At 35.6% G+C, this 22192-nt stretch overlaps 1 protein-coding gene across 1 annotated transcript in view; it reads right to left on the reverse strand.

The window, feature by feature from the left end:
* B3GNTL1 (UDP-GlcNAc:betaGal beta-1,3-N-acetylglucosaminyltransferase like 1) overlaps positions 1-19524 on the reverse strand; it is a 128345-nt gene extending 108821 nt beyond the window's left edge. Inside the window, exons 1-5 of the mRNA XM_050908663.1 lie at positions 19462-19524; positions 18802-18918; positions 18577-18676; positions 13440-13504; positions 3506-3571 (exon numbers count right to left, since the gene is read on the reverse strand). Of these exons, the coding sequence (XP_050764620.1) occupies positions 3506-3571; positions 13440-13504; positions 18577-18676; positions 18802-18918; positions 19462-19524 (411 nt within the window). The remainder of the gene's footprint in view (positions 1-3505; positions 3572-13439; positions 13505-18576; positions 18677-18801; positions 18919-19461) is intronic.
* Positions 19525-22192: the final 2668 nt, after the last annotated feature.

Here is a 22192-nt window from a genome sequence, read left to right on the forward strand (position 1 = left end):
CCAAAGGCACCTGATATCTTTGGTTCCGCTGTTTAGTAACCAGGCTTCAAGTCAGGGTAAGGCAATCTGCATTTAAGAATAACATGAAAGAGGAAGAACCTCAGGGATTAGTTAGGATCTGCGAGAAGATTTCTCTTGGTGGAGAAAGTTGGAGACTTTTCTTACCTGTATATCTATAGTAGTAATGACAGTAGACTGAAGCCTCCAATATTAGAGCCCACTAGGAATACTAGTCTTCAAATCTGGCTCTCAGTAACAACCAGCAAGGCTAGGATTAGGAACAAAATTTCTGAAAGTACACTGAGACTACACAAAGTCAAAAATCCAGGTCAGAAGAAGTTGCAAAACAGTGGAAAGTCCAAGTCTGCAAATTAGAATTTCAGGAACAAACTAAAAAAGCTCACTGCTTCACAGGCATTTCTCAAGCTTCTGCTTTTTTTTTTTTTCTCCCCCCTCCACCTACTCTGGCTTATCCTACTGACTGAAGCTAGGGTCAGAACTTCAAATACAGAACAGAACTTTATTCAAACATCCCCAACCATCTTCCAAGGCCAGAAAATTCAATGGCACGATTATTCTGAGGACAGTGGAGAGATCATTCTTTTAAGAACAGCAGTCCACCCTGACTGTGAATGGGAAGTCAGTAGATTTGTGTAGTCAGAAGGTAGATTTGTGGCCAGAAGGTCAACTTTTCTTTTCTCAAATTAACTCAAGTTGTGACAGAACTACTGGGGGGCTCTGGACCAAACTGATCTATTTGCTCATCAGGAACAGCTGGATATGTTCCCATTTCTCCTTTCAGGCCTTTGAATTAGAGTTCTCTAAAACACAACATTAACCCAGAAGGTATATTTCACATAGGCATTGCAAATGTTTTCTGTACCTGTAAAATGGAAAAACACATTCCATTCAATTAAAACACAGATTCATTTTTGCCTTTGTAGGGTTCAAGAATAAAGAAGGAAAATCCTTAAGCCTAAAAGGCAAGAAATAATAGAAAATAAAAACCAGTAGAAGTTTAAAGAAAAGAAAAAAAGGAAACCAAGGTCATTGCCCAAAAAGCTGTGAGGAAACCCTCCGATTCAGTAGAAAGTTGAGAGAAAGTGATGGCATGAGAGAGGCTCTAGCCAGATGTACTATCTCTATGCCATGCTGTATGTGGAGCACGCACACATCTACCATTTTTCTTAATGTTTAAAATCTCAGGCCTTTCTCTCCATTCATTTCTGAGAATCTTTACACTTTCCTAAATTGAAGATTTGCTAGTTTTATTCAGTAAAGCACAGAGCTCAAGTTAAGCTTTGCAAATAGGCCAGTAGTACTGTATTGGGTCTGGCTGAGGAGGAGTTAATTTTCCCCATAGCAGCCCTCACAGTGCTGTGCTTTGTATTTGTAGCTAGAAAGGTGCTGGTAACACACCAGTGTTTTGGCTACTGCTGAGCAGTGCTCATACAGCATCAAGGCTGTCTCTCCAACATTCCCCCCTCACCAGTAGGCTGGGAGTGGGCAAGATCTTGGGAGGGGACACAGCCAGGACAGCTGACCCCAACTGACCAAAGGGATATTCCATACCATACGACTTCTGCTTAGCAATAAAAGCTAAGAGAAAGGAGGGGGGGGCGGCATTTGTTATTACAGCGTTTGTCTTCCAGAACAACTGTTACGTGTACTGAAGCCCTACTTCCTGGGAAGTGGCTGGACATCACCTGCTAATGGGAAGTAGAGAATAAATCTTTTGTTTTCCTTTGCTTCCGCGCGCAGTCTTTGCTTTTGCTTTTATTAAGCTGCCTTTATCTTGACCCACAACTTTTTTCCATCTGATTTTCTCCCCGCTCCCCATCCTGCTGAGGAGGGAAGTGATAGAGCGGCTTGGTGGGCACCTGGCATCCAGCCAAGGTCAACCCACCACAAGTATCACACTAAAACAGGACCACAAGTTTAGATTAGTTTAGAGCATGGGAAGAATAAGTTCGTGTTGCTTAGAATATATCATGAAGACATACCCTTCATTCTACTCAGGCACTCATTATTACTTATTTGATTGTCATTTAATAGTTCATATTGAATGTTGTTAGGTACTGAAGTATAACAGAATATAAACAAAACAGTTGAAGTGTTTTCTAAATAGACTACAAACTGTTTAGCTGAAATTAGTCCAATTAAAAAAAAGTCTTAATATACAGATATAGAAGTCATATAAGCAAGAAATACGATAGCTCTTAACACTAGTTTCCATAAGACAAGCTCACTGGATCAACTTGCCTCTCCGGTTTTTTTGGCATTTTACTACAGAATTACATTAACTGATTGATATCAGAACAAAAACAACTTTCGATGTATCATTTTATTATGTTCATAATGTGAATTAGGTTAACTGCTACTCAGGTACTACTGAAACTATAATTTGATAAATTACATTGTAAGGATTATCAGATTTCATAAGAGACAATACAGGTGGTGCAATGAGCAGGTACACATCCCACCACTAAGCAGCAGGTTGTTTGGCAGACATTCCTCAGCTGAAACAACCGCAATAATCTCTACTTTGAAGCAAGTGTGTTTCAGAGGAAAAGTTCAAAACATGTTTAATTCCCAGAGGCTGATAATCCTAAAACTGTCTATTTTGTTCTGAGACCTGCAGGAAATACCTTCTTGACAGATCAAGTCAATTGACCTTTCCTTTCCAGAAACCTCTTGCACATTGAAATAAATCTCACAAGAGAAAATGTCAGAGATGTGCAAATAATAAGCCTATTTTTGCTGAACACTGCTGATAGGAATACAAACTCAGTTTTCAAGTTTATAAAGGAGTATCTGTCAATAACATTGACAAATAAAGTAATTGCCATAACAAATTATTTATATTTATTATCTTCAGGTAAGTAGAACATATACACAAGCTCTCTCTAAAGGATACTAGCCCTAATCACAGAAATTTATTTTAAATCAAAATCATATAGATCATAAAACAACTATCTCACAGAACGTTTTTGAGAGTTTATTTCACAAGAATAAAGAATGGCATTCTAATAATGTTTTCTTTTCCAGGCAGACGTAGGGAGAAACATCAATTTAACTGCAGGCCAGTTTATTAACGATAACAACCCATACATTCTTTACAGTTTACAGTTTCTTAAATATTAAAAACAGATAAACCACAGCTGTAGCCAATCCTTTGCAGCTTTTCACATTACTTAGTAAGGCTACATAAAAAAGGCATTCTCCTTTAGATTCATACATTAGCGAAACCTGTATAGTTATCTGAAAGACAGTATCAACTGTCATAATGAGATTTGGTTTACTGAACAGAGAAAATAAATGGAAGAAAAGAAGTTCAATCAAAGCTACTATTCAGTGCAAGGATTAAAAAATAAAGGAAAAGAATACACTGGTTATTGCTTTGCCTCTACCAGCCCTACTGTGAAATTTTCATATCCTTTTAAAGATGTATCCGGCACTCTGTAAAAGAAAAACACACAAATACACACAAGAAAAAAGTACTCACACTGTTTGGGTGTTGAATGGCAGCTTCGTGCTGCAGTCTAACCCGCTGTGGCATCATCACATCATCCTGGAATAAATAGCACACTGTTACTGAATATAAAAAGGGTCACAGTACAGTACTCAGACACACATTAGAATATGCTGCTAAACTAACATCATTTTACTGGCTTGCAGTCAGAAGTACAAATGGAACAAACACTAAGAGACTTTACACTTTCAGTGGATTAAACTCAATCCTGTTCAAATTGGAAGTGATCAAAACTACTACGTGACAACTGTGTTGTTATCTCAACATACATCTTATGGGCACCGACACATTTTACATTTCTAAAGAAATTCACCAACTCTTTAACAACTCTAATAGCAGTACTGGCAGTATGTGTGGACAAGGAACTAACCTTGACTAAAAGCATGAGATTTGAGACATTCTAGCAATATGAAGAAATGTTCTCTGTAGTCTGGCTGTACCTTGTTTCATTGATAAGGAAAAGCCTTCAATCTCTAGAGCTACCAGTATGTCCTATTTCATGAGCACAAAAACTACTATTTCTGAAATGATAAAATTCTAAGGAGAAAAAAAAAGAAAAAAAAAAAGAAAAACCCCACACTCACAAAATGCATCAGCATTGACACTGGCTTTAAAACACACCACCTAGATTTAAATTTGATGTTAATACTTCTTTCACCTGTAGCATAAAGGTCTATTTTGTTTACATACACAAAGACAGGTTGCCTTGTAAAGAGTTAGTAACCTTGCTATCCTTCCTTGAACAGATAGAAGATATTCCTTTCAAAACTATATTATTTCCTGTTCAAAATGATATCCTTTCTAGACTATGCTTTTACAGTCTATTAAAATGCCCAACTGTAGCACAAATTTTCTTCCCTGAATTTAGCCTCCTGAGGTTTCTACCTATATTCTATTCCATTTTGGTGCCATATTTCTTCCCTTTTAAAGGATCAGTTCAGTCTTTCCTAGATGCTGGTTAAAGCTAACACAGCCTATTTCTTCTCAGAGTGTTTCCAAATGACCCTACCTTATCAGGCAAATATAATTCAAAGGAGCCCTGAATTCCTCTTCTACATCCACTCTTTCAACAGTTCCTCACATTAAAATCATTCTAAGGAGATTCCTACTAAAGCCAAAAAAAAAATATTGAATTTCCAACAACTTTCACATGAAAACTTTCAGTCAAATCTATGGCAACAAAAACTATATTAGTGCTTAAATATCTAGAGCTCAGAGGGTTGAATGACCTTGATACAAAGGCAACACTATAGTTTTATCAAAAACAACACAAGGATGAAAAAAGTTTTAGAAGTAGATCCAACTATTTAATACAATTCAAGGTTAAAGATAAAACAAATGAATAATAAAACTGACCCTTATCACATGCAAGTTTATAAAAGATGGAAGGAATACATTGTCAAAAGCGTTTTTCTGTATTTTGTATTTAGGATATATTTAGTAATAAGCATAAGAGATGTTACTGATTTTCAAAGCCAATAGAGTGGAAAAAAACCCTTCTGATTTCTCAACCTCTGTACATCAGTTACTTCAAAACTACAACGATATTATTTACCATCTAATCCACTTTATCAAAAAGGCACCAAAATTCAGGTACTGTATCAAGCAAATGTTCCAATAAAACATTTACCCTATTTCCCATAAGAACCACCATAATCCTACTTCTTTATGCCAAATACAGAGCTGATTTTTGTAAATTAAACCCTGGTTTTCACATAAGCCATAGGAGATATATTTTAACAGAGCTTTGTTCTCTCCTTTACGAATTACTTGGGATTCTTAGATGTCTTCTTGTTAAATCCCCCCAAAATAAGAATGCAAAAGAATCCATCAAAAAGCAAGGAATTTCAATGCTTAGAACAATGTTACTATTATCTTTTACAATATACAACATATGGTCTTGTGCTGAAAGATTCCACTGTTTATGATCCTGCACAACAGAGATAAATTTAACAGAACTCATACATTCACAAAGATGAAAAATAATCTACTTGATTTAAAAAGGTTAAATCAGCGTGGAAAGTATTCAAACCAAATTCAAATATCCTATTCACCAAACAGGTCAATGTTATGTTTTTATAAGCAGGCAACTTGACAGGAAAGGTCTAGTTCCCCCTAACAAAACACTATGTCATTTTGATGCTATTGGCAAAACTAACAAGTCTACAGATCTGGGTCTTAGGCTATCATCAAGATCATCAGTATTCTGTAAAATCCAGCTAAAGAGGGGGCACTATAACCACAAAAACTTCAAAATGCCTTTTTTTATTAATACATCTTTGTTCTGTAAAGCTGGAAAGCTCTATGAACTCTTATCCTGAATAACCTTTAAAAAAATTTTTTTTAAAGAATTTTGTCTTTTTTTTTTTTATTTTATTAACAGTTTTACACATATGATGCACTGCTGTATAGTTCTGTGATACTTTCCAGGTTCATGGAAGGAGAAAGAAAGAAGAAAAAAAAAAAAACATAGTAGTTTAAGACATAATCCCAAATAAAATAATAAAGCAATTAGGCAATGAGGAAGAATAGCATAAAATACAAATCACATCCCAAACAAAACTGAGTCACATCAGTCATTTAGCTTTTTAGACTCAGGTTGGGCAACTATAAAAGAAAGCTAAGTGCAAAATCCAACTTCAATGCGCTACAGATTCTTTACTATTGATGACTGGGCAGGTAACCACAAAGTGGAAAACAGAATATATTTATACAGAAATAATCTTAAGTAATGTGGTTGTATTCTAGACCAGTGTTTAAAAACCAAATTAAATTCCAATGAGTAAAACCAAAAAGATTGTACCACAAAATAAGAGCACTTCAAAAAATTTTCAACTTCATAGGCCATTGATAAGAGTAAGACGTCCAACCATGCACTGTACTGGTAAGAGTTTATGGAGTTTAAGCAACTATAATATTAGACAACTAAGATGTTAAAATATTTTATCCAGCTGCCCATTATGTAATCACAAATTTTCTATCAAAACTTGTATTTATGATATTGAATTCAGCAACTGTGTTGCCAGACTTTGGTTTCTACAGTCAACAGAGTTTGGTCATCTTTTTTGGTTTAAAACTGATAACAAAAGCTCAGTAATTAGACAAACACTTTCCAAATTATTTTTCACTCATGTCAGACAAAAAAAAGTACATATATGAATGTAGCTGCTATATCAAAAAGGGAAGTATATTTAGTTTGTTTCTGTTTCCTAGGTGCGAGTAGGGAAGAAAACAAGGCTGGCATTGAATTACATTGAAGATCTAATTTTAAAAAATGGAAGTTTAACAGAAGTTTCCACTGAAATTCAATCTTCCCTGTTAACATGGACGTCTCTAATGGTTGTCTCCTAGCAGATAGAAGGCAGACAGGATGAAGAGAGATTTTCCCCACTGAAAGAATGGACAAAAGAACAGATTTAAAATAAATGCTAGATAAATGCATGCCTTCGCTAAACATATAAAATAGGCTAGCTAAATAAAAAAGAATCTGTAAGTAACTCTATTTTCATGTGACCCCACTCACCAAACTTAGTAGAAAAATTAAGAAAAATGTCAGGTAACAGCTGGGTTTACTGTCATCTAAATATGTACATACATACAATGCAAACAAAGCCAAACAAACAGGTAAACAGCAAGAAATAAAGCAACATGAATAGAAACCTACTTTAGGCACTCAAAATAACCCCGAATTTATAAGAATCTTGTTGATTACAAACATGCTTCCTGTTCTCCAGTGTCCATTCTGAGTCAGAAAACAATTTGCTGAAAGATGGGAGAATGAAAAGGACTTTATTTCACATGAAAAGCCAGCAGGGATTTCTAAACAAGCCCAGATGTGTTTCTGCCAGTGGGGGGCCATGATCTTCATCACCTTTCAGTCCAACAGGCATTCTGCCTGCTTGTGTTCCTATCAAATATATCCCTTCTGCAGAAAGCTGGCTTGCTCCTGTCAAGTTCCACACCACTTACAGATGCTGCCAAATCAGAAAAGCTAGTTATACAACTATCAGCTGGGTTGTTTTCCTTCCAACCAGAGGCACCATTCTTTATGAAAACACACGCAATTTATACTGAGCTAATTGTTTTGTTTTACTTTACTCATATGTTTAGTTGAAGAAAAGGAAAACTAAATCAATAGACTGAGCTTAAGAATATTACTCAAAGCTGTTGTTGTTTCAGTACGCATTTCTTAAATCAATTTGGGTAAATTCAAATGACAAGCATTCACTGGCCTCTTCAACCAGGCCGTCTAAACCACACTGAACTCCACAGTGAATAACTTCATGATTTTCCCTTACAAGTGGGGGGTTCTGCACTTCAGAAGGTAAAACAAAACATACAACTCAATGTACAATACACATCTACTTTTTAAAACCAAGGACAAGTTCACAAAAAACAACACACTAATTACAGCTCAGTATTGAAGCACTTTCTTAAGCTCACATTACAGTCTCAGCATCACATGCTTTTCCAAATTCCTTCATATTTGGCTGCTCAAAAAAAAAAAAAAAAAAAAGAGCTGACACACTCCATCCTCATAATAATAGCACCTTCTTTCCATTGCAGCTATTACACATAAAATACAACCTGTAGCAACACCAGGAGGAATGTTTGACTCACTGAGAAAGGATATGGCATCTCCAAAGTCTTTCAATCTATCGAATGGGCGTTCATTTATCCTGCACCTGCTCAGACTATAGTGAAAATCTTTCTTTGCTATTGTTCAGTTCAACTCCTTGAACCAGGGAAGTAAAAGGCCTGGGACCTCCAAAAACTGGCCTGTCAACAGCACTACCAAAGCAAGTACACTTGATCCTAGGCAATTTTCCAGAAGGCAGGATTTTAAAGAAGCCCCACGCTATCAAACACATTGGAATCATGCACTCTAATGGCCACACACAAGTCACCAGAGCAGAAGACATCCTAATGATCTGTCAGTACTTGCAAGATCATAGGAAAAAATACTACTTTTCTGCTTCTACTTCCAAATTAAATTGAGAAAGAAGGGGACAACAAAGAAAACACTTCAAAGATTAAGAAGCTGACATTATTGAGCACCTTTCTTTTCTTGAGCATGGCAACAAAAAGGTCTACATTGGAGGATATACGTGGTGTTCTTATGCACCTGAATGACTAGTACCTTCCATCAATATAAAATTAATTACAATCTTTTTATGGAATCTTTTCATTCAGCATCACTATTAATTGATCAGCACATTTTTGCTGCCGAAGCAGGTCCCACCTCGGTGCATTTGTTCAGCAAATGCAGACATGTGCCTTTCCATATCTAGCTTTTCTGTAGTCACTGGAGATCACCTTGGATCTTTCTCACAGTTAGATCACTGAAAAAAAAGTACATGAGTGTTTGCAGGCAAGGGAAGCAACTAATTTATACAGTATTCAATAGCAAAGTCAGTCAACTCTGGCAAGAGTAAAATCCTCACTGTCAATTCCAAACACCCACTTTAACTAATAAACAGATGACGGTATATGTAGGGAGAGGTTATGGCAACCAGATTCTGAAGGTTTCCTTCTTCATTTATGAAACAGAAATTTAACATTTCACATTCCAGATAGAGGCATTTAATCTGTTTTTAATACATGCACTTCTTTACAGAACAATAAAAAACCCAATGTTTTGTCTTTACAAAACAATACCTTCAAGCACTCCTACTTTGATTTTTTGGTGCTCATTACTTATTCAGAAACATGCACAACTCTCCTGGACAGAAGGGACTTCTGGTAATGGAGTTCATCACTACATCCACTTACTGCTATTTGAGTAACAGCTTATTTCAGTTTTTAAATCAGAGGATCAAATTTGCAAGGAATAGTATGTTAAAACAACAACAAAAAGCAAATACTTCAAGTCTGAAACATCTACCAAGTCTGGCTAGCTAAGGTCCAACCACCTCCTTCCAAACCTTTATGAATAACCCCTCAATGAAGTGTTTTTGAACTTGAAACTCAAGAAAAGCATGCAATTTCACAGCAATTAAGAATTAACATTCCCAACTTAAATCATACAAGCAAATCTCACAAACGGAAAGGCACAGGTCAGCAGCTGCCAATTCAAATATGGGAATGCCGATTCCGGTGGTCCACCCTCACTTGTGGTGAACAGAACTTAACTGTTCCCCTGTGTCATTTTCAACTATTAGCAAGCAGTGACACTGTGGCAACATGGTTTAGCGTCACATCTTTGAACTGGCTAAGAATCTCAGAAATAGCAATACATCACCCACAGAGCCTTTCAAAAGACTAAAACAAGTGTGTCAAGTACTCAAGTGAATATGACTGGGTTCAAAATACTGCAGGTCAAAAAAGCACACATTTTCATATTTCTTCTTTAACAGTCAGGAACCCTCCAACAACACACTGATTAAACCTGAAATAAATGGGAAACTACACAGATTATTAGGATGAAATGAAAGCATGTTTCTTTTTCAAGAAATACAGTTTTATACAAGTATAGGCATGTTTAAGTGAATGTCAATGAAAACAGCAGTTCAAAGCAGAAAAAGGAATTTTTAGTGTAAGCGTCCTGCTGTGCTGCAACTGGGTAAATGATTATAACAAAGATGGTAACCACCCCATAGAACTGACAAACTAAGGTTACAATAAAATGTAACTGGTAGATAAAGTCATAACTGCAGACAATTTGAAGAAGAATAAAGCTAACAGTGAAATGTATTTGCATAATTAGTTCATTCTATTGTTGTTATGACCAAGATTTTCTGAGACTACAAATGTTAAATATGAAGTATCTCCCATTTTTCTACTTGTTTTCCTGGTGGGAAAAATGCCTCAGTAGCTTAGAGGTGAAATCTGTAACAACAACCACAGAAAAAAAACCTCCATAATAGCTATTAGTCAAACAGCTGCCACTTCATACTAGAATAGGCTGATCAAATTCTGACAGTTCTGAGCTCTGTAACCTTTTTTTCCACATTTCTTCCCAATTTGTTGTCCTCACAAATCTGTGTTGAGAGACATAACACAAGCAGCTTGACTCCAGCTGGAATGGCAAGCAAACCAGTCTCTCTGGAGCCAGTACTTCCAAAGATGCTCCCAAATATGCTTGTACATTCATTTCACTCCAAGAAGTGAAATGAACATACAAGGAGCCGCAATGTATTTCTCCACCTATATGAAATGTATACAAACTACTGACCCAGCCCCATTTCTCTCCACATCCACCTATAGCAAACCTGAAATTATGGCTGCACTTCTGAAGGTCAATTCCCTGGCATTACTGCAGCACATTCCAAAAGGCTGATATCAACATTCCTTCCTAGAGAGCTTGATACTGGATTGGTGACTGAAATGAAGAAGGTAGGTGGCATGCAGAAGCGGAGCTGTTAAACAGCTGGCAACATCTGTGTTTCAGCTATTATCACACAACATTTACTAACTATGGCCAAAATATTGAGCAATTTTTAGACTTGTAGCAGTTTCCACCTTCATTTTAATTCCTCCGATCTGTTTTCAGCAAAAAATGTTAGTCACAAGGACAGACAGTAGAAAATACATTTAAGTAACGCCAATCATTTACTAGTTCTTTTGTATCAATATCAGGCTTCTGATAGTTCAGAATGCCTTCTATTTTGAAGCATCTAGCTCAATAGCAGGAATAGAAATGCGTAGAACAGAAAATCTTGGTAGCTTCTTCCAAGCTTATCCACACTGTAAGTCATAAAATTCTCAAATCACTTCGAGTAGGTCTTAATTATACTAAACTTATGCTAATGATACTATTGCAGAAATCCAAAATCATCACCTGTAACATTCCTTAATAGTTGTATTTTGTTTCCCTGATGTTTTCTTACCCTGCACAGCTAGTCAGCAAATAGAAACAACACAGCAACATGAAGATGCATATTGTATAAACACCATAAGGTAAATAACAAATTAAGAATTCTGAAGAGATCTCTATAAAAATATTAAATAATTTAAAGAATTCAATTTTCTAGTTTACTGCTAGTGATTTACAAACAACTAGATCTATCTGGACTGAAAAGAAAGACTAATCCAAAATTTACCTCAGTAAATTATTCTATACAGATTTGAGACAGAAGATATGAAGCTCCATGGGACAAGAGAATAGTAGGTTAACTTCTCACTCATGCATATGTGGACTCAGCTAACTTCAGTGAACATAAGTACATACATAACTCATCCTACATACTCCCTAGAATGCCCCATACAATGTGGTATCTATCCAAGCCTGGAATACCTGAACTTTGCAAATCATAAGTAAGATCCAATTTTTTTTTCATTTTAGATATGAAAACAGCCTCACTGACTCACAATAGAGGAGAGTTAAATCCATGGAATCATTCATATAAATTAAATGGCACTTGGGTTTGTGTCTACCTGAAGTAAAGCAAAAAGAACTGGATCCCAAGTTCATTCATCTCAACAAAACTGGCATCACTCCAACTACTTCATGGCATAATTTATGATGCCCCTACACTCTTTCAAAATCTGGTGAGTCAGGTGATCAAAAACAGAGCAGCAGATTTTGTGCTTATACTTCCTCAAAATAATTTGTTTATGAAACAGACACTGACACTCAGTGCTGGATTTGAAATACTTACTTTTTGATATATGAGAAACTGACCTTTCCAAACACCATTAATTTGTATATGTGATTGTGAGTTCTGCGTATTCAATGGATGTTCAAAATTTTGTTTCTGAAATACCTATAAATACTCATATGTATCAGATATTGCATTTTAAAGCTTCACCCTCCATAAACTTATATACAAAGATTTACATGAAATACACTCTGTAAAACAAACAAACAAACAAAAACCCCAAACCAACAAACTGTTAAAGGGACACTAGGATAAATTCAAATAAACTCATTTAAAAAGGAACACTGTGTTGCTAAATACAGTAATAACTTAATAAAAGCAAGAATAAAGGCCAGGAAAGCCACCTGCAAAACTTAATTCCTTAAATTGTAAGACAAGAAATTTCTGCTGCATTGCCTTGGGTCAGAAGAAATATACCAGCACTTAACCATGTTTTGCAACAGTACACTGATTAATAAACAAAATTTTAACACAGAAATGAAAAAAAACCCTTCTATCTAGTTGATACAACAAATGGAGTCTGCATTTGAACTAAAACTGAAAGATTACCCAAATTAAAACCTGTGTGGTTATAAGGTTGTAGAGTTTACATCCCTGCTCTCATGACACTTTCTAATAAGCACAGACAACCATAACTTTAAGTTGAATCCTACCTGAAAACCTACACTTTCAGCAGCCAGTTCATCCTAGTACTACACTAAACCACAGTTCAGTTCCAATTCAGAGGAAAGAATCAATCTTCAGGTGAAATTACAGGAGATCAGTGAGCCTTAAAGGTCCTGCTCTTCTTGCCTGATCCTAGCCACATGGCACCATTCCTCAGATCAGCTATGCACATTTGTGAAACCTTTCACTGCATATTAAGCTGCATAAAGTCAGATAGTTATCTGTGGGTTAGTGAGCTGAATGGGTTCACAGAAGGTATCCAACAAAGGACAGAAAAAAAATTCAAGATGGAAGGTGAGACCTCTCCTATTTTGCATCAAAAAGCCAGTAGATTAGCTCTTAGTTTATCGTCAATATAATTTTCTGAAGAATGTGGGAAAGAAAAATCCTGAAAACACCTAAATACTAACCTTGCCCAACCCTGCTCACAATAGCTTGTGAAATCTGATAGGATCAAAGAATGGTGTATGGCTGTAGGCTTTCTACAGGTTGGAAGACAACTTTACGGCTATAAATAGTAACCAGCATGTTTAACACCCAAACACCTTTAAACAGCTTGTCTTTAAGGCAAACCAAAAACTACATCAAAACCAACAAAATTTTATTGACAAAACTAAGTTAGACAAAATGCATTAACTTACTGAATCCAGAAAGCAGAGATAGGTTCCTGAGCTCTGAATTACTGCTTGATTTTTAGCAAATCCAACTGTTGACAAAACAAAGATAAAATTATGTGGTAGTTTCTACCTTTGTATTTTTTTACATCTTACTACAGTCAGGAAGAGATGAAAGGAAATACAAAAATCAGTATCAGGTAACATATGCAATTCTTCCATATTTAAAATAAGGTAATTTGTAAATATTTAAATAGTATGCCTATTTCAGTCGTCTTCTCTGAGTGATTATCAGTTGTATGTGTTAGAATTCTACCACCAAATAGAATTAGATGACTTTTGCTGGCCCTCCACAAAGACATAATATGTAATATGCATCCTGAAGAGTCCAGCTACCTAGGTTTCACACCCAGTACCTCAGATCATAGAATCACACAATGGTTTGGGTTGGAAGGGACCTTTAAAGGTCATCTAGTCCAACTCCCCTAAAATGAGCAGATGCTGAAAACCCTTGGCTGTATATACACATTCATCTCTTAAGTCATAACAAATAGTAACAAATCATAAAAAGGCAAAGAAAGAACAAGAGATTGCTAGGCAACTTGTTCTTCTCATCAGGGAACCAGGTCCTCAGAAGGACTCAAAAAAAAGTTCTGTTTCATTATGCTTGTGAAAGTATGCAAATACAAAAACTTTATGCGCCATTTATGTAATGGCACATGTAATGGAGAGGGGAGCCAAAGCAGAAGAATATATGTACAAGGAGCACAAACCTGGCTTATTTATACCATAACATGTTATGCCATCTATGGAAGACCACACTGAAATATAAATTCAGTCAAGCGACAGCGTTGGCATCTAGGGTCTTTTAGTTTCTGACCCCCTGACACTTGTTGAATCTTTTACCAAGCCATTTCAGGAAGTTGAACCAGAAGAAAACTTTTTTTTGTCAGCTTCATTTCTGAAGCAGATGACAGCACTGGAGGGTCAAACAAATAGCAGAGCCAGAAAAAAAGGGGGGAAGCAGGAATACACAGCCAAGGGTAAGGAGGGGACTGTAGCAACCAGCAATAAGATGAACTCAGCTTACCACTGAAACACATCTTGCAAGGTAGGAGTGTTTACCTGGGATAATTTTTGTATGTAGACAAGGTCTACCTAATAACATTCTGGTCTTTGAATTCTTCTCCCGGGCAGCATTATAAGAAAAGACCATGCTATATCCAGTGTTATTCTGAAAAACACTATATGAATTCCACTTGGTCATACATGTTAACATTTAAGCTGTGTTGAAAGTATTTATGGAACCAAGTCAGGGAATCCAGCAAAAGATTGCCCTGACATGCAAACCCAACGATGTGAAGAAATGCAATACTGTGGGGTTTTTATTCTTTAATGGGAAAACTGGAAACATAAAGCCAGAAAATCTCACCATGAAGTGGAGCAGGATAATTTCAAATAATATTATCCCCAAAGTTCCTGATTTTGCATTTGAAAAAAGCAGACTTCTGTAATTCTCTACTCTTTTTATGTGATACAGGTTTAAGTTTGCTCAGGAAGCAAATTTAACTGGGCTCAAAGGTTCATTTAGTTTTAACGCACATGCTCCTTGGTGACTTTGCTGAGTTGTCCAAGTACAGAAAAAGACTTATGACTGCATTTCTTACTGCCTCAAAGGAACATTATGTCAACTACCAACAGAACACTACTAATAAAGGCTCTTCCTGATAATTGTGTTATTCTTTTCTTATGTATTTTGAGTATTTTAATCCTCACCTTAACTTCTCTTCATCATGGATTTCTTGGACTTATTATCTTACAGTATATTTAGATATTACTTTTTATACACATATGAATATCTAATCTCACATATACAGTTACTCTCATTCTCCTTCCTATTGGCAGTAAAAAAGCAGCTGGCAAAGTCAGTAGCTACCACAACAGCAGAGCTGAATCCTGGCATGAGCAGTTTTAGTGGGAAACAACTGATGCAAGTTAGCAGGTCTGGACATGCCAAACAAGCAAAACCCTAATACTGTTGAGGTCCCTACTAAAGCAAGAGGTAAAAGAACAGGATAGAACTAAATTTGCTCAACATCAATCAAATCAATACTCTCATTACCAGCTGTAAAGCAGCCTGTACTTAGACTTCAATGCTGTCGTTAGTATACCCCAATATTTCAATAACCTTCAGTAGAAAATAATGAAGTACTAGGAATCAATAATGTAGGAAAAAAGTGAAGGAGACTCAAAGGCAACTACAAGATGACAATTAAATTACTCTATGAACTTTCTGAAATATTTCAGATCTCGTTTTCACATAAAACACTTTAAATAAAATAATGAAATATTTAATATTTGTTATGAGAAAAAGTTGGAAAATATTTCTTTCTAAGATTAAGACAGAAACCATCCTGAAGCTTTTAATATACCAGCTATTTTTTTAGAGAGGACAGAAGAAAATACACATATTTTAAAAATTATTAAGAAGAGAGATATAACTCCCCGTAGAAGAAACCAGATATTAAAAATTGTTTCACCACAACAAATCCTATGTTTGGCATGAGTAAAAAATTTTCTTTAATATTACTCTACTGAACAAAATCAAATGTTTGTGCCAGGTCTCTGAGTTTTGTAAGGCCTGCTTACTTGGTGAAAAGAGCCTGCTACCATGGTTACAGCCATAAAAACTTAAGCCTCAGCGAGATATTAACATTCCTCACTCTTGGAAAGAAAAAGGTTTCCTTTTTTTAGGCAAGTGACCCTTTCTTTTCTTCTAGGTTCCCCCCCTTTCTTTTACATGTTAGAAAAGAATCAGAAATAAATCCTAATCTTGTGTAAATAGTTGAAGATGTGAAGCCTGACTAGTACATTGTTTCTGTACTAAAGCATCTTCTTTTAAAGGAAAGACTCCTTACAGTTGTAACTAGTCCTTAACATAATAAAAGTAAATCACTGAAAGCAAACAAATACTATGGATTTCAAGTAACCTGCTCCTAAAATGTAACAACCATGAAGAAAAGATGTCCTCATTTTAATCGTGACCTGAGAGTGACTTCCACATGTATAAGCTTGGTTTTGTTTTTTTAAAAGAACTATGCATTTCATACCATTATTTGAAACAATGTTCACAGCTGCATCCCCCACCCCCAATTATTAAAGATTTGTTCAGGTTTCAGCTATGCCAACACTGACAAATACAGGTTAAAACAAAAAAATCTGACACATCTCTAATGGCACAATATACTCCTTGTAGTTCACAACTCGAACTTAGTTTTAGTTTCAGTTTCCTAAAGTGCAAAGGTGAACTGACTTCTGAATTCTAATATAAATTATTGTCAAAACATTGCACCTGTGTGTTCCTGCGAACTAAAAACTAGTTTACACACATTTAATACAACACTCCATTAGGAACAAGACTTTATGCATAGAAAATGTTTTATAAAAATGGAAAACATATGACATAACAAGATGGTATTAACAAAAACATTACTAACCAACTTTCCTAAACACCATAATTAACAACCTCTGGTATTATTCTTTGACTTTTTTCCTGAGAAATCGCAACCTACTTAGCTTCTAAATCATCAACTACTAAGAGAAGTAAGATTTGAAAGGAGACTGATCACCCAATAGTTGAGCGGGGAAAAAAGAGAAGATAGACACATTTCCAGGAATACAAGCAATTCTTGACTTTGCTCAACTCCAGCTTTATCAGTTGCCCAAAAGAGAAAAATTCCCTCTACAAACCTTGTCTGTCTTTTGTCATCACCAGCTCAATAATGCTAATATTACAAGTTGCACTGTCAAAACACCACCAGTTCATGCTAGAGATATTAAAATACTAAAAATATTTATAGTAATAGTTATGCTGTGTTACTTCAGTATTGCTAGGTCTGACAACTGCTTAAAAAACAGCTTTAAAGAACTCTATGGTCAAAAGAAATGACGGTAAATAAAGCCAGGGGCCTATACCAAGTTGCAGATGAATTCAGTGCACAAACTCCAATTTATTTGTGTGTTTCAACCAGGGGATGAAAATTAAGCCTTCGGAAACAGAACTGGGCTTTTTCATAAGAAGATCGTTTTGAGGAGACTGTAGTAAGCCTAGGTTTCTTTCCAGTTACAAATACGGTATCTTCCTAAAACCAGAAACTGACCAGGTTTTGTGTTACAATGTTTCCAAAGTGTGCCTTCTAAGTGAGATAACTTTAAAGACACAAATTTGGAACCAGTTTTATATCAATTCCTACCTGTCTACTCATAGTCACAAAATCCAGAATGACAGAAACATTAGTTATACAGCTCTCATACCAAATGCGAGCACACTGTTCTGTTTGCTTTGTCCTGTTGTTCTCCTTCATAACACAGACATGATCTTCCAACTTCAATGCCATTCACCACCAGCTTCTTCAAAGAGCAATTTACTTTTATTTCTATTTTACATTTTAGCAAGCTTGTCTGCTAAAAAACCCTAAAAATAAAACAACCAAAACAAGCAAAAGAAAAACTGCTAGAGACATTTGTTTGTTATCTCCTCCAGTGGGTAAATGTAATTCATATTAGCATGTAAATCAATAGGGAATCACACCATACACCTATCCGGTAGCTCACTAAACATATTGTTTTAACCCTTTGTGTAAATACTTAGGAGTTTAGTGAGTTTTCAGCTCACATCAAAACTTTTCTGAAACCTCTGTTTTGATCTGATCATCAAGGGGATATAAAAAATGTATTTTGTTTTATTTCAGGGTCTATTCTACAATACTGAAAGATATGCGTTTACTTTTTAAATCTTTATGTAAGAAATTTTGGATTTCTTTTTTGTTAAAACCCATCTCCTGAAGATAAATCAGATATCAGAAAGCCACAGTAAAACTGTAAGCATTAACAACATTGTGTATACTACAATTAAACAAAATTCTTTTGCAGAGTAGAGCACAAGTGTTAAGCCAAGTTCTTCCCTCCTGGACGTAGAAACAAATTCTACAGAGCCAAAGCCAACAGGGCCAAATTCTAAATTAGAATGAGTTTTTGAATGGAAAGCTCTGGAAAACAATGTGGTTTTTTTCCACTGCAATGCAAGTGGCTACAAAGACACTTTTCAAACTAAAAAACTGCCATAACAACCTAACTCTCAAAAAATCACTATTAAGCTACATACCGCCTCGAGGTTGAGATGAATCATTACTACCAATGATTACTGGAACACCAGCAGCTTCCAACTTGATCTTCCATTTTTCAATTATTTCAGCTGAACCATCCTAGAAAAATGACATAGATGCAGCCATTTTAACTTGTATGGTGAACCAAACACAATCCAGAACAAAAATTGCTATCAGAGGCAGTATTTACTTGGACAGTATTTTAAATCAGGTTTGAAACATACCTTACTGGCATCATTAAAAACTGACAGCTCCATGGTTTCTTTAAAATCTTGTTCCCAAACTGACTTCAAGCATTCATCTAACCAGCGCTCACTATCGTGAACAGGCACAATGACAGACTACAAAAAAACAAACAAAAATCCAAATGTATGTCAGTAAGCACTATTTTTGTTTACTTACAGTATAAGAATACTAAAAAGGGGAAGTGCCAGATCCTTCTGAAACTAACTTTCATGAAAAACGCATCTTAAAAATATAAAAGTAGGCAAAGATCCTTTATTTTCATTATAAATATATGATTTGCTTTCTTCTCTATCAAACTTTTTTCTTTTTTTTTTTCTCTCTTTCCATTTTTTGAGTTCTACAAGATGGCTTTTGGTAGATCTCCAAGGAAACAAAAGAAACTACTGAACCAAAAATGCTAACAAAACATCTATAACACCACACTAACCTGCTTCTAGTATTCCTGCATTTCTTATGACGCTCTTTACTTCTGTCTTCTATTAATGTATCTTACTCATCAATTTTTCTTTAAGCTTACTACCTAATTGGAGATGCTCATATATGCATCTTGGCTGTAGCCATGTTTTTAAAAATGATTCTATCTAAAACTGCTTTTAAGCACATTAGAAGATGACATATGACATAGTTCCATAGTCTACTGTTTCAATTCCAGGCTTTCTTATTATAGCCTCTACTGGTTCAGCTACATAGACGCAAAGCATGAACACTTACCTGAAATATTTTAAAATTGGTTAGAAACCAGAGACGAGGGATTTCTCTGTTCAGTTACTCACCACTGTTCTAATTACCCCCAAAAAGCCAACAACCCCCCCCCAATTCTCTCAGTATCTCAAAAAAGAATACATTCCATTCACAGAATGCAAAGTCCTAAGAAATCAGCACAGTAATACACTGCCTATGTTTGTAAAGGGAGAGTCCAAACCTGTAGCCGTTAAGATCGCTTATAATAGATGGGGAACTTAAGGCAAAGAGCCTAAGTAACTTGTAAAATGTCTCATGGGGCATTTTAAGAAGTTCCTAGAAACAGAACTTAAATTCCTTATCGTGTGGTGTAACCATAAACGCATATAGTTTGAAGAAAAAGGATTAGTTCCTATTGTGAGCATGTGAGAATCTTAAGAAACAAAATACTAGAAGAATACTGAAATTGAATTCTTCAAGATTTAGTGACATGTGAGTACATGTACATTGTGCGAATACATGCAAATGCATACATTAGTAAGCAGATTTTGTGGACTTTGAGGAGTGTATTTTTGGTTTTTTACAGAGTATGCTGTATGTACACACAGGTATTACAGAACATGATGTATGGTACAATGATTAACAAAAAAGAAACTTAACATTTCACAGCAAAATAAAAAAAACTATACTTGTCTAAAATGAACAAACATCCTGATTTTTGGCAGGAGGCTGTAACAGGCGAAAGGGGTATTTAAAAGGAATAGGAGGAAAGCAATCTAAAATTTTAAGCAAAGCAGGTCTTTGACTTCTGTTTTGGAGAGATAAATAAGTAAAATAAGGAGAAATAAAAAAAAGTGAAATTGATTATCAAATAATTACAACATACAGACAAAAAGATTACTTCAGAACTGTCTCAGATTAGTACTTTGAGACAAAAAAATAACCAAAAATCTGAGACTCTAAACTAATATATTCAATTTACTCAGGATTTTAATATCCTTTATGTCTGGATGGCAATTAAAATACGACCCTATACATTCATACTAATCAATCTAACATATTCATTCAGAGAGAAAAGGGTTCTCCAATTCTTCCAATGACCATATAAACTAGCTACAGTTTTGCACATCCAGAAAAATCAATGATTTTCCAATTTGTTTTCTAATTAACTCAGTAAAAATTTGACTATGCCATCACAAACTAGCTTGATATTGGCTTGAAAACTGTAAAACTGGAACTTATTTGCTTTTTTTCATAACGAACTCCTGTTTTAAGTCAAGACAGCAGTGCAAAATATCAATATTATATTTGGACCTCTCTGTTTAGTTTGAACTGAAAACAGAAAAAACAGTACTTTAACTGCAGCACATATAAAACAATCCATAAATACCTGATGGCACTAAGGTACTCTGAACTTAGCAACTCGTAATATATTAGCATGCTCCTAAACACATTACTGTGAGCAACTTCTACTTCCACAGAACTATCACGACAATGTTGAGCTAGATGCCTGCCAAAATAAGATACAGAGCTGAATTGCTGATGACACTTGTGTAAAACCTGAAAAATTAACAAATTCATACAAATAACTGTACACAGCAATATGATTAAAATATCAGAGTACTGCTAACATCGTATACTAAAGGTTCCTTAAGTTCTACCGTTCTTACTCAGTTTACTGTTTTTCTGTGTGTACTTTTTTCTTTTTAAGCCAAAGATAAATTAAAAACACCGCCGAGCTAAACTTTCATTTCTCCCTAGTTCATTTCTACATTTGTAGCCTGGCTTAAAAGTTGCAGTTGGTACTTGTCCCGAACTAGGCATTCATAAACTGGCCTTCATCATTGTGTGACTGTATCAGAATACTTCAATCTCCTTGGTTCATTTAAAGAGGGAAAAACATGAACCAGGGCACTATTTCACTTACAGGTGCAGATTCACAGTAAAAAAACCAGCTGGTAGTAACCTCAAGAGACTGTGTCTATTTCTTCTGTCCCAAAACAAGATCAACTACAGCTATATCATTGCTGACAAACCATAATCTCCAGGGACAGGAACACCAACCTTGCTAAGGCAATCTCTAAAAGCAGGCATAAGGGAGACCTGGAATACAGTTTTCCCAATGTCTGAAGTCCTTTTGCTGCAGTTTATGCTAACTACTACTTCCTGATCCCAGCACAGATTATTATTCTAGTTCTCTTTGCAGCAGCCTTTCATATATTTGAAGACCGCTACCATAACAGTGAACTGCAGAAATACGCATGAAGCTTTTTCAAAGTAATTTTGAGTCAACACGGGGACATAAATTGCAAACAACTAATGTATTTTTGTCATTACAAGATCAACTGAGTCAGAATTATCATTTCATTAGCTGAGGCTGATTTACAGCAGAATCCAACAGAGGAGCATTTCCAAGGCCTATGAGCCAAGTACAACAGTTAAAATGCAGAACTGTGAATCAGATCTGGATTCGAGCATTGTGACACTACCTGGTTTTCCCTGAACTTCACACATTCTAGAGTAAGACCTGAAGCGATTTTAGGTATTTTTAGTAATGTAGTTTTACCCTCACTAAGCTGAAGATAACGATTCTTGGCTTCGCTGCAAAATGAATTTTGATGTATGGCAAAAATGACAGAATGCGAAATGGTTAACAGGTAGTTCAATCCCCTTGCTTCTACAAACGTA

This window comes from Gymnogyps californianus, chromosome 19 (genome assembly GCF_018139145.2).
Source record: "Gymnogyps californianus isolate 813 chromosome 19, ASM1813914v2, whole genome shotgun sequence".
Taxonomy (NCBI): domain Eukaryota; kingdom Metazoa; phylum Chordata; class Aves; order Accipitriformes; family Cathartidae; genus Gymnogyps; species Gymnogyps californianus.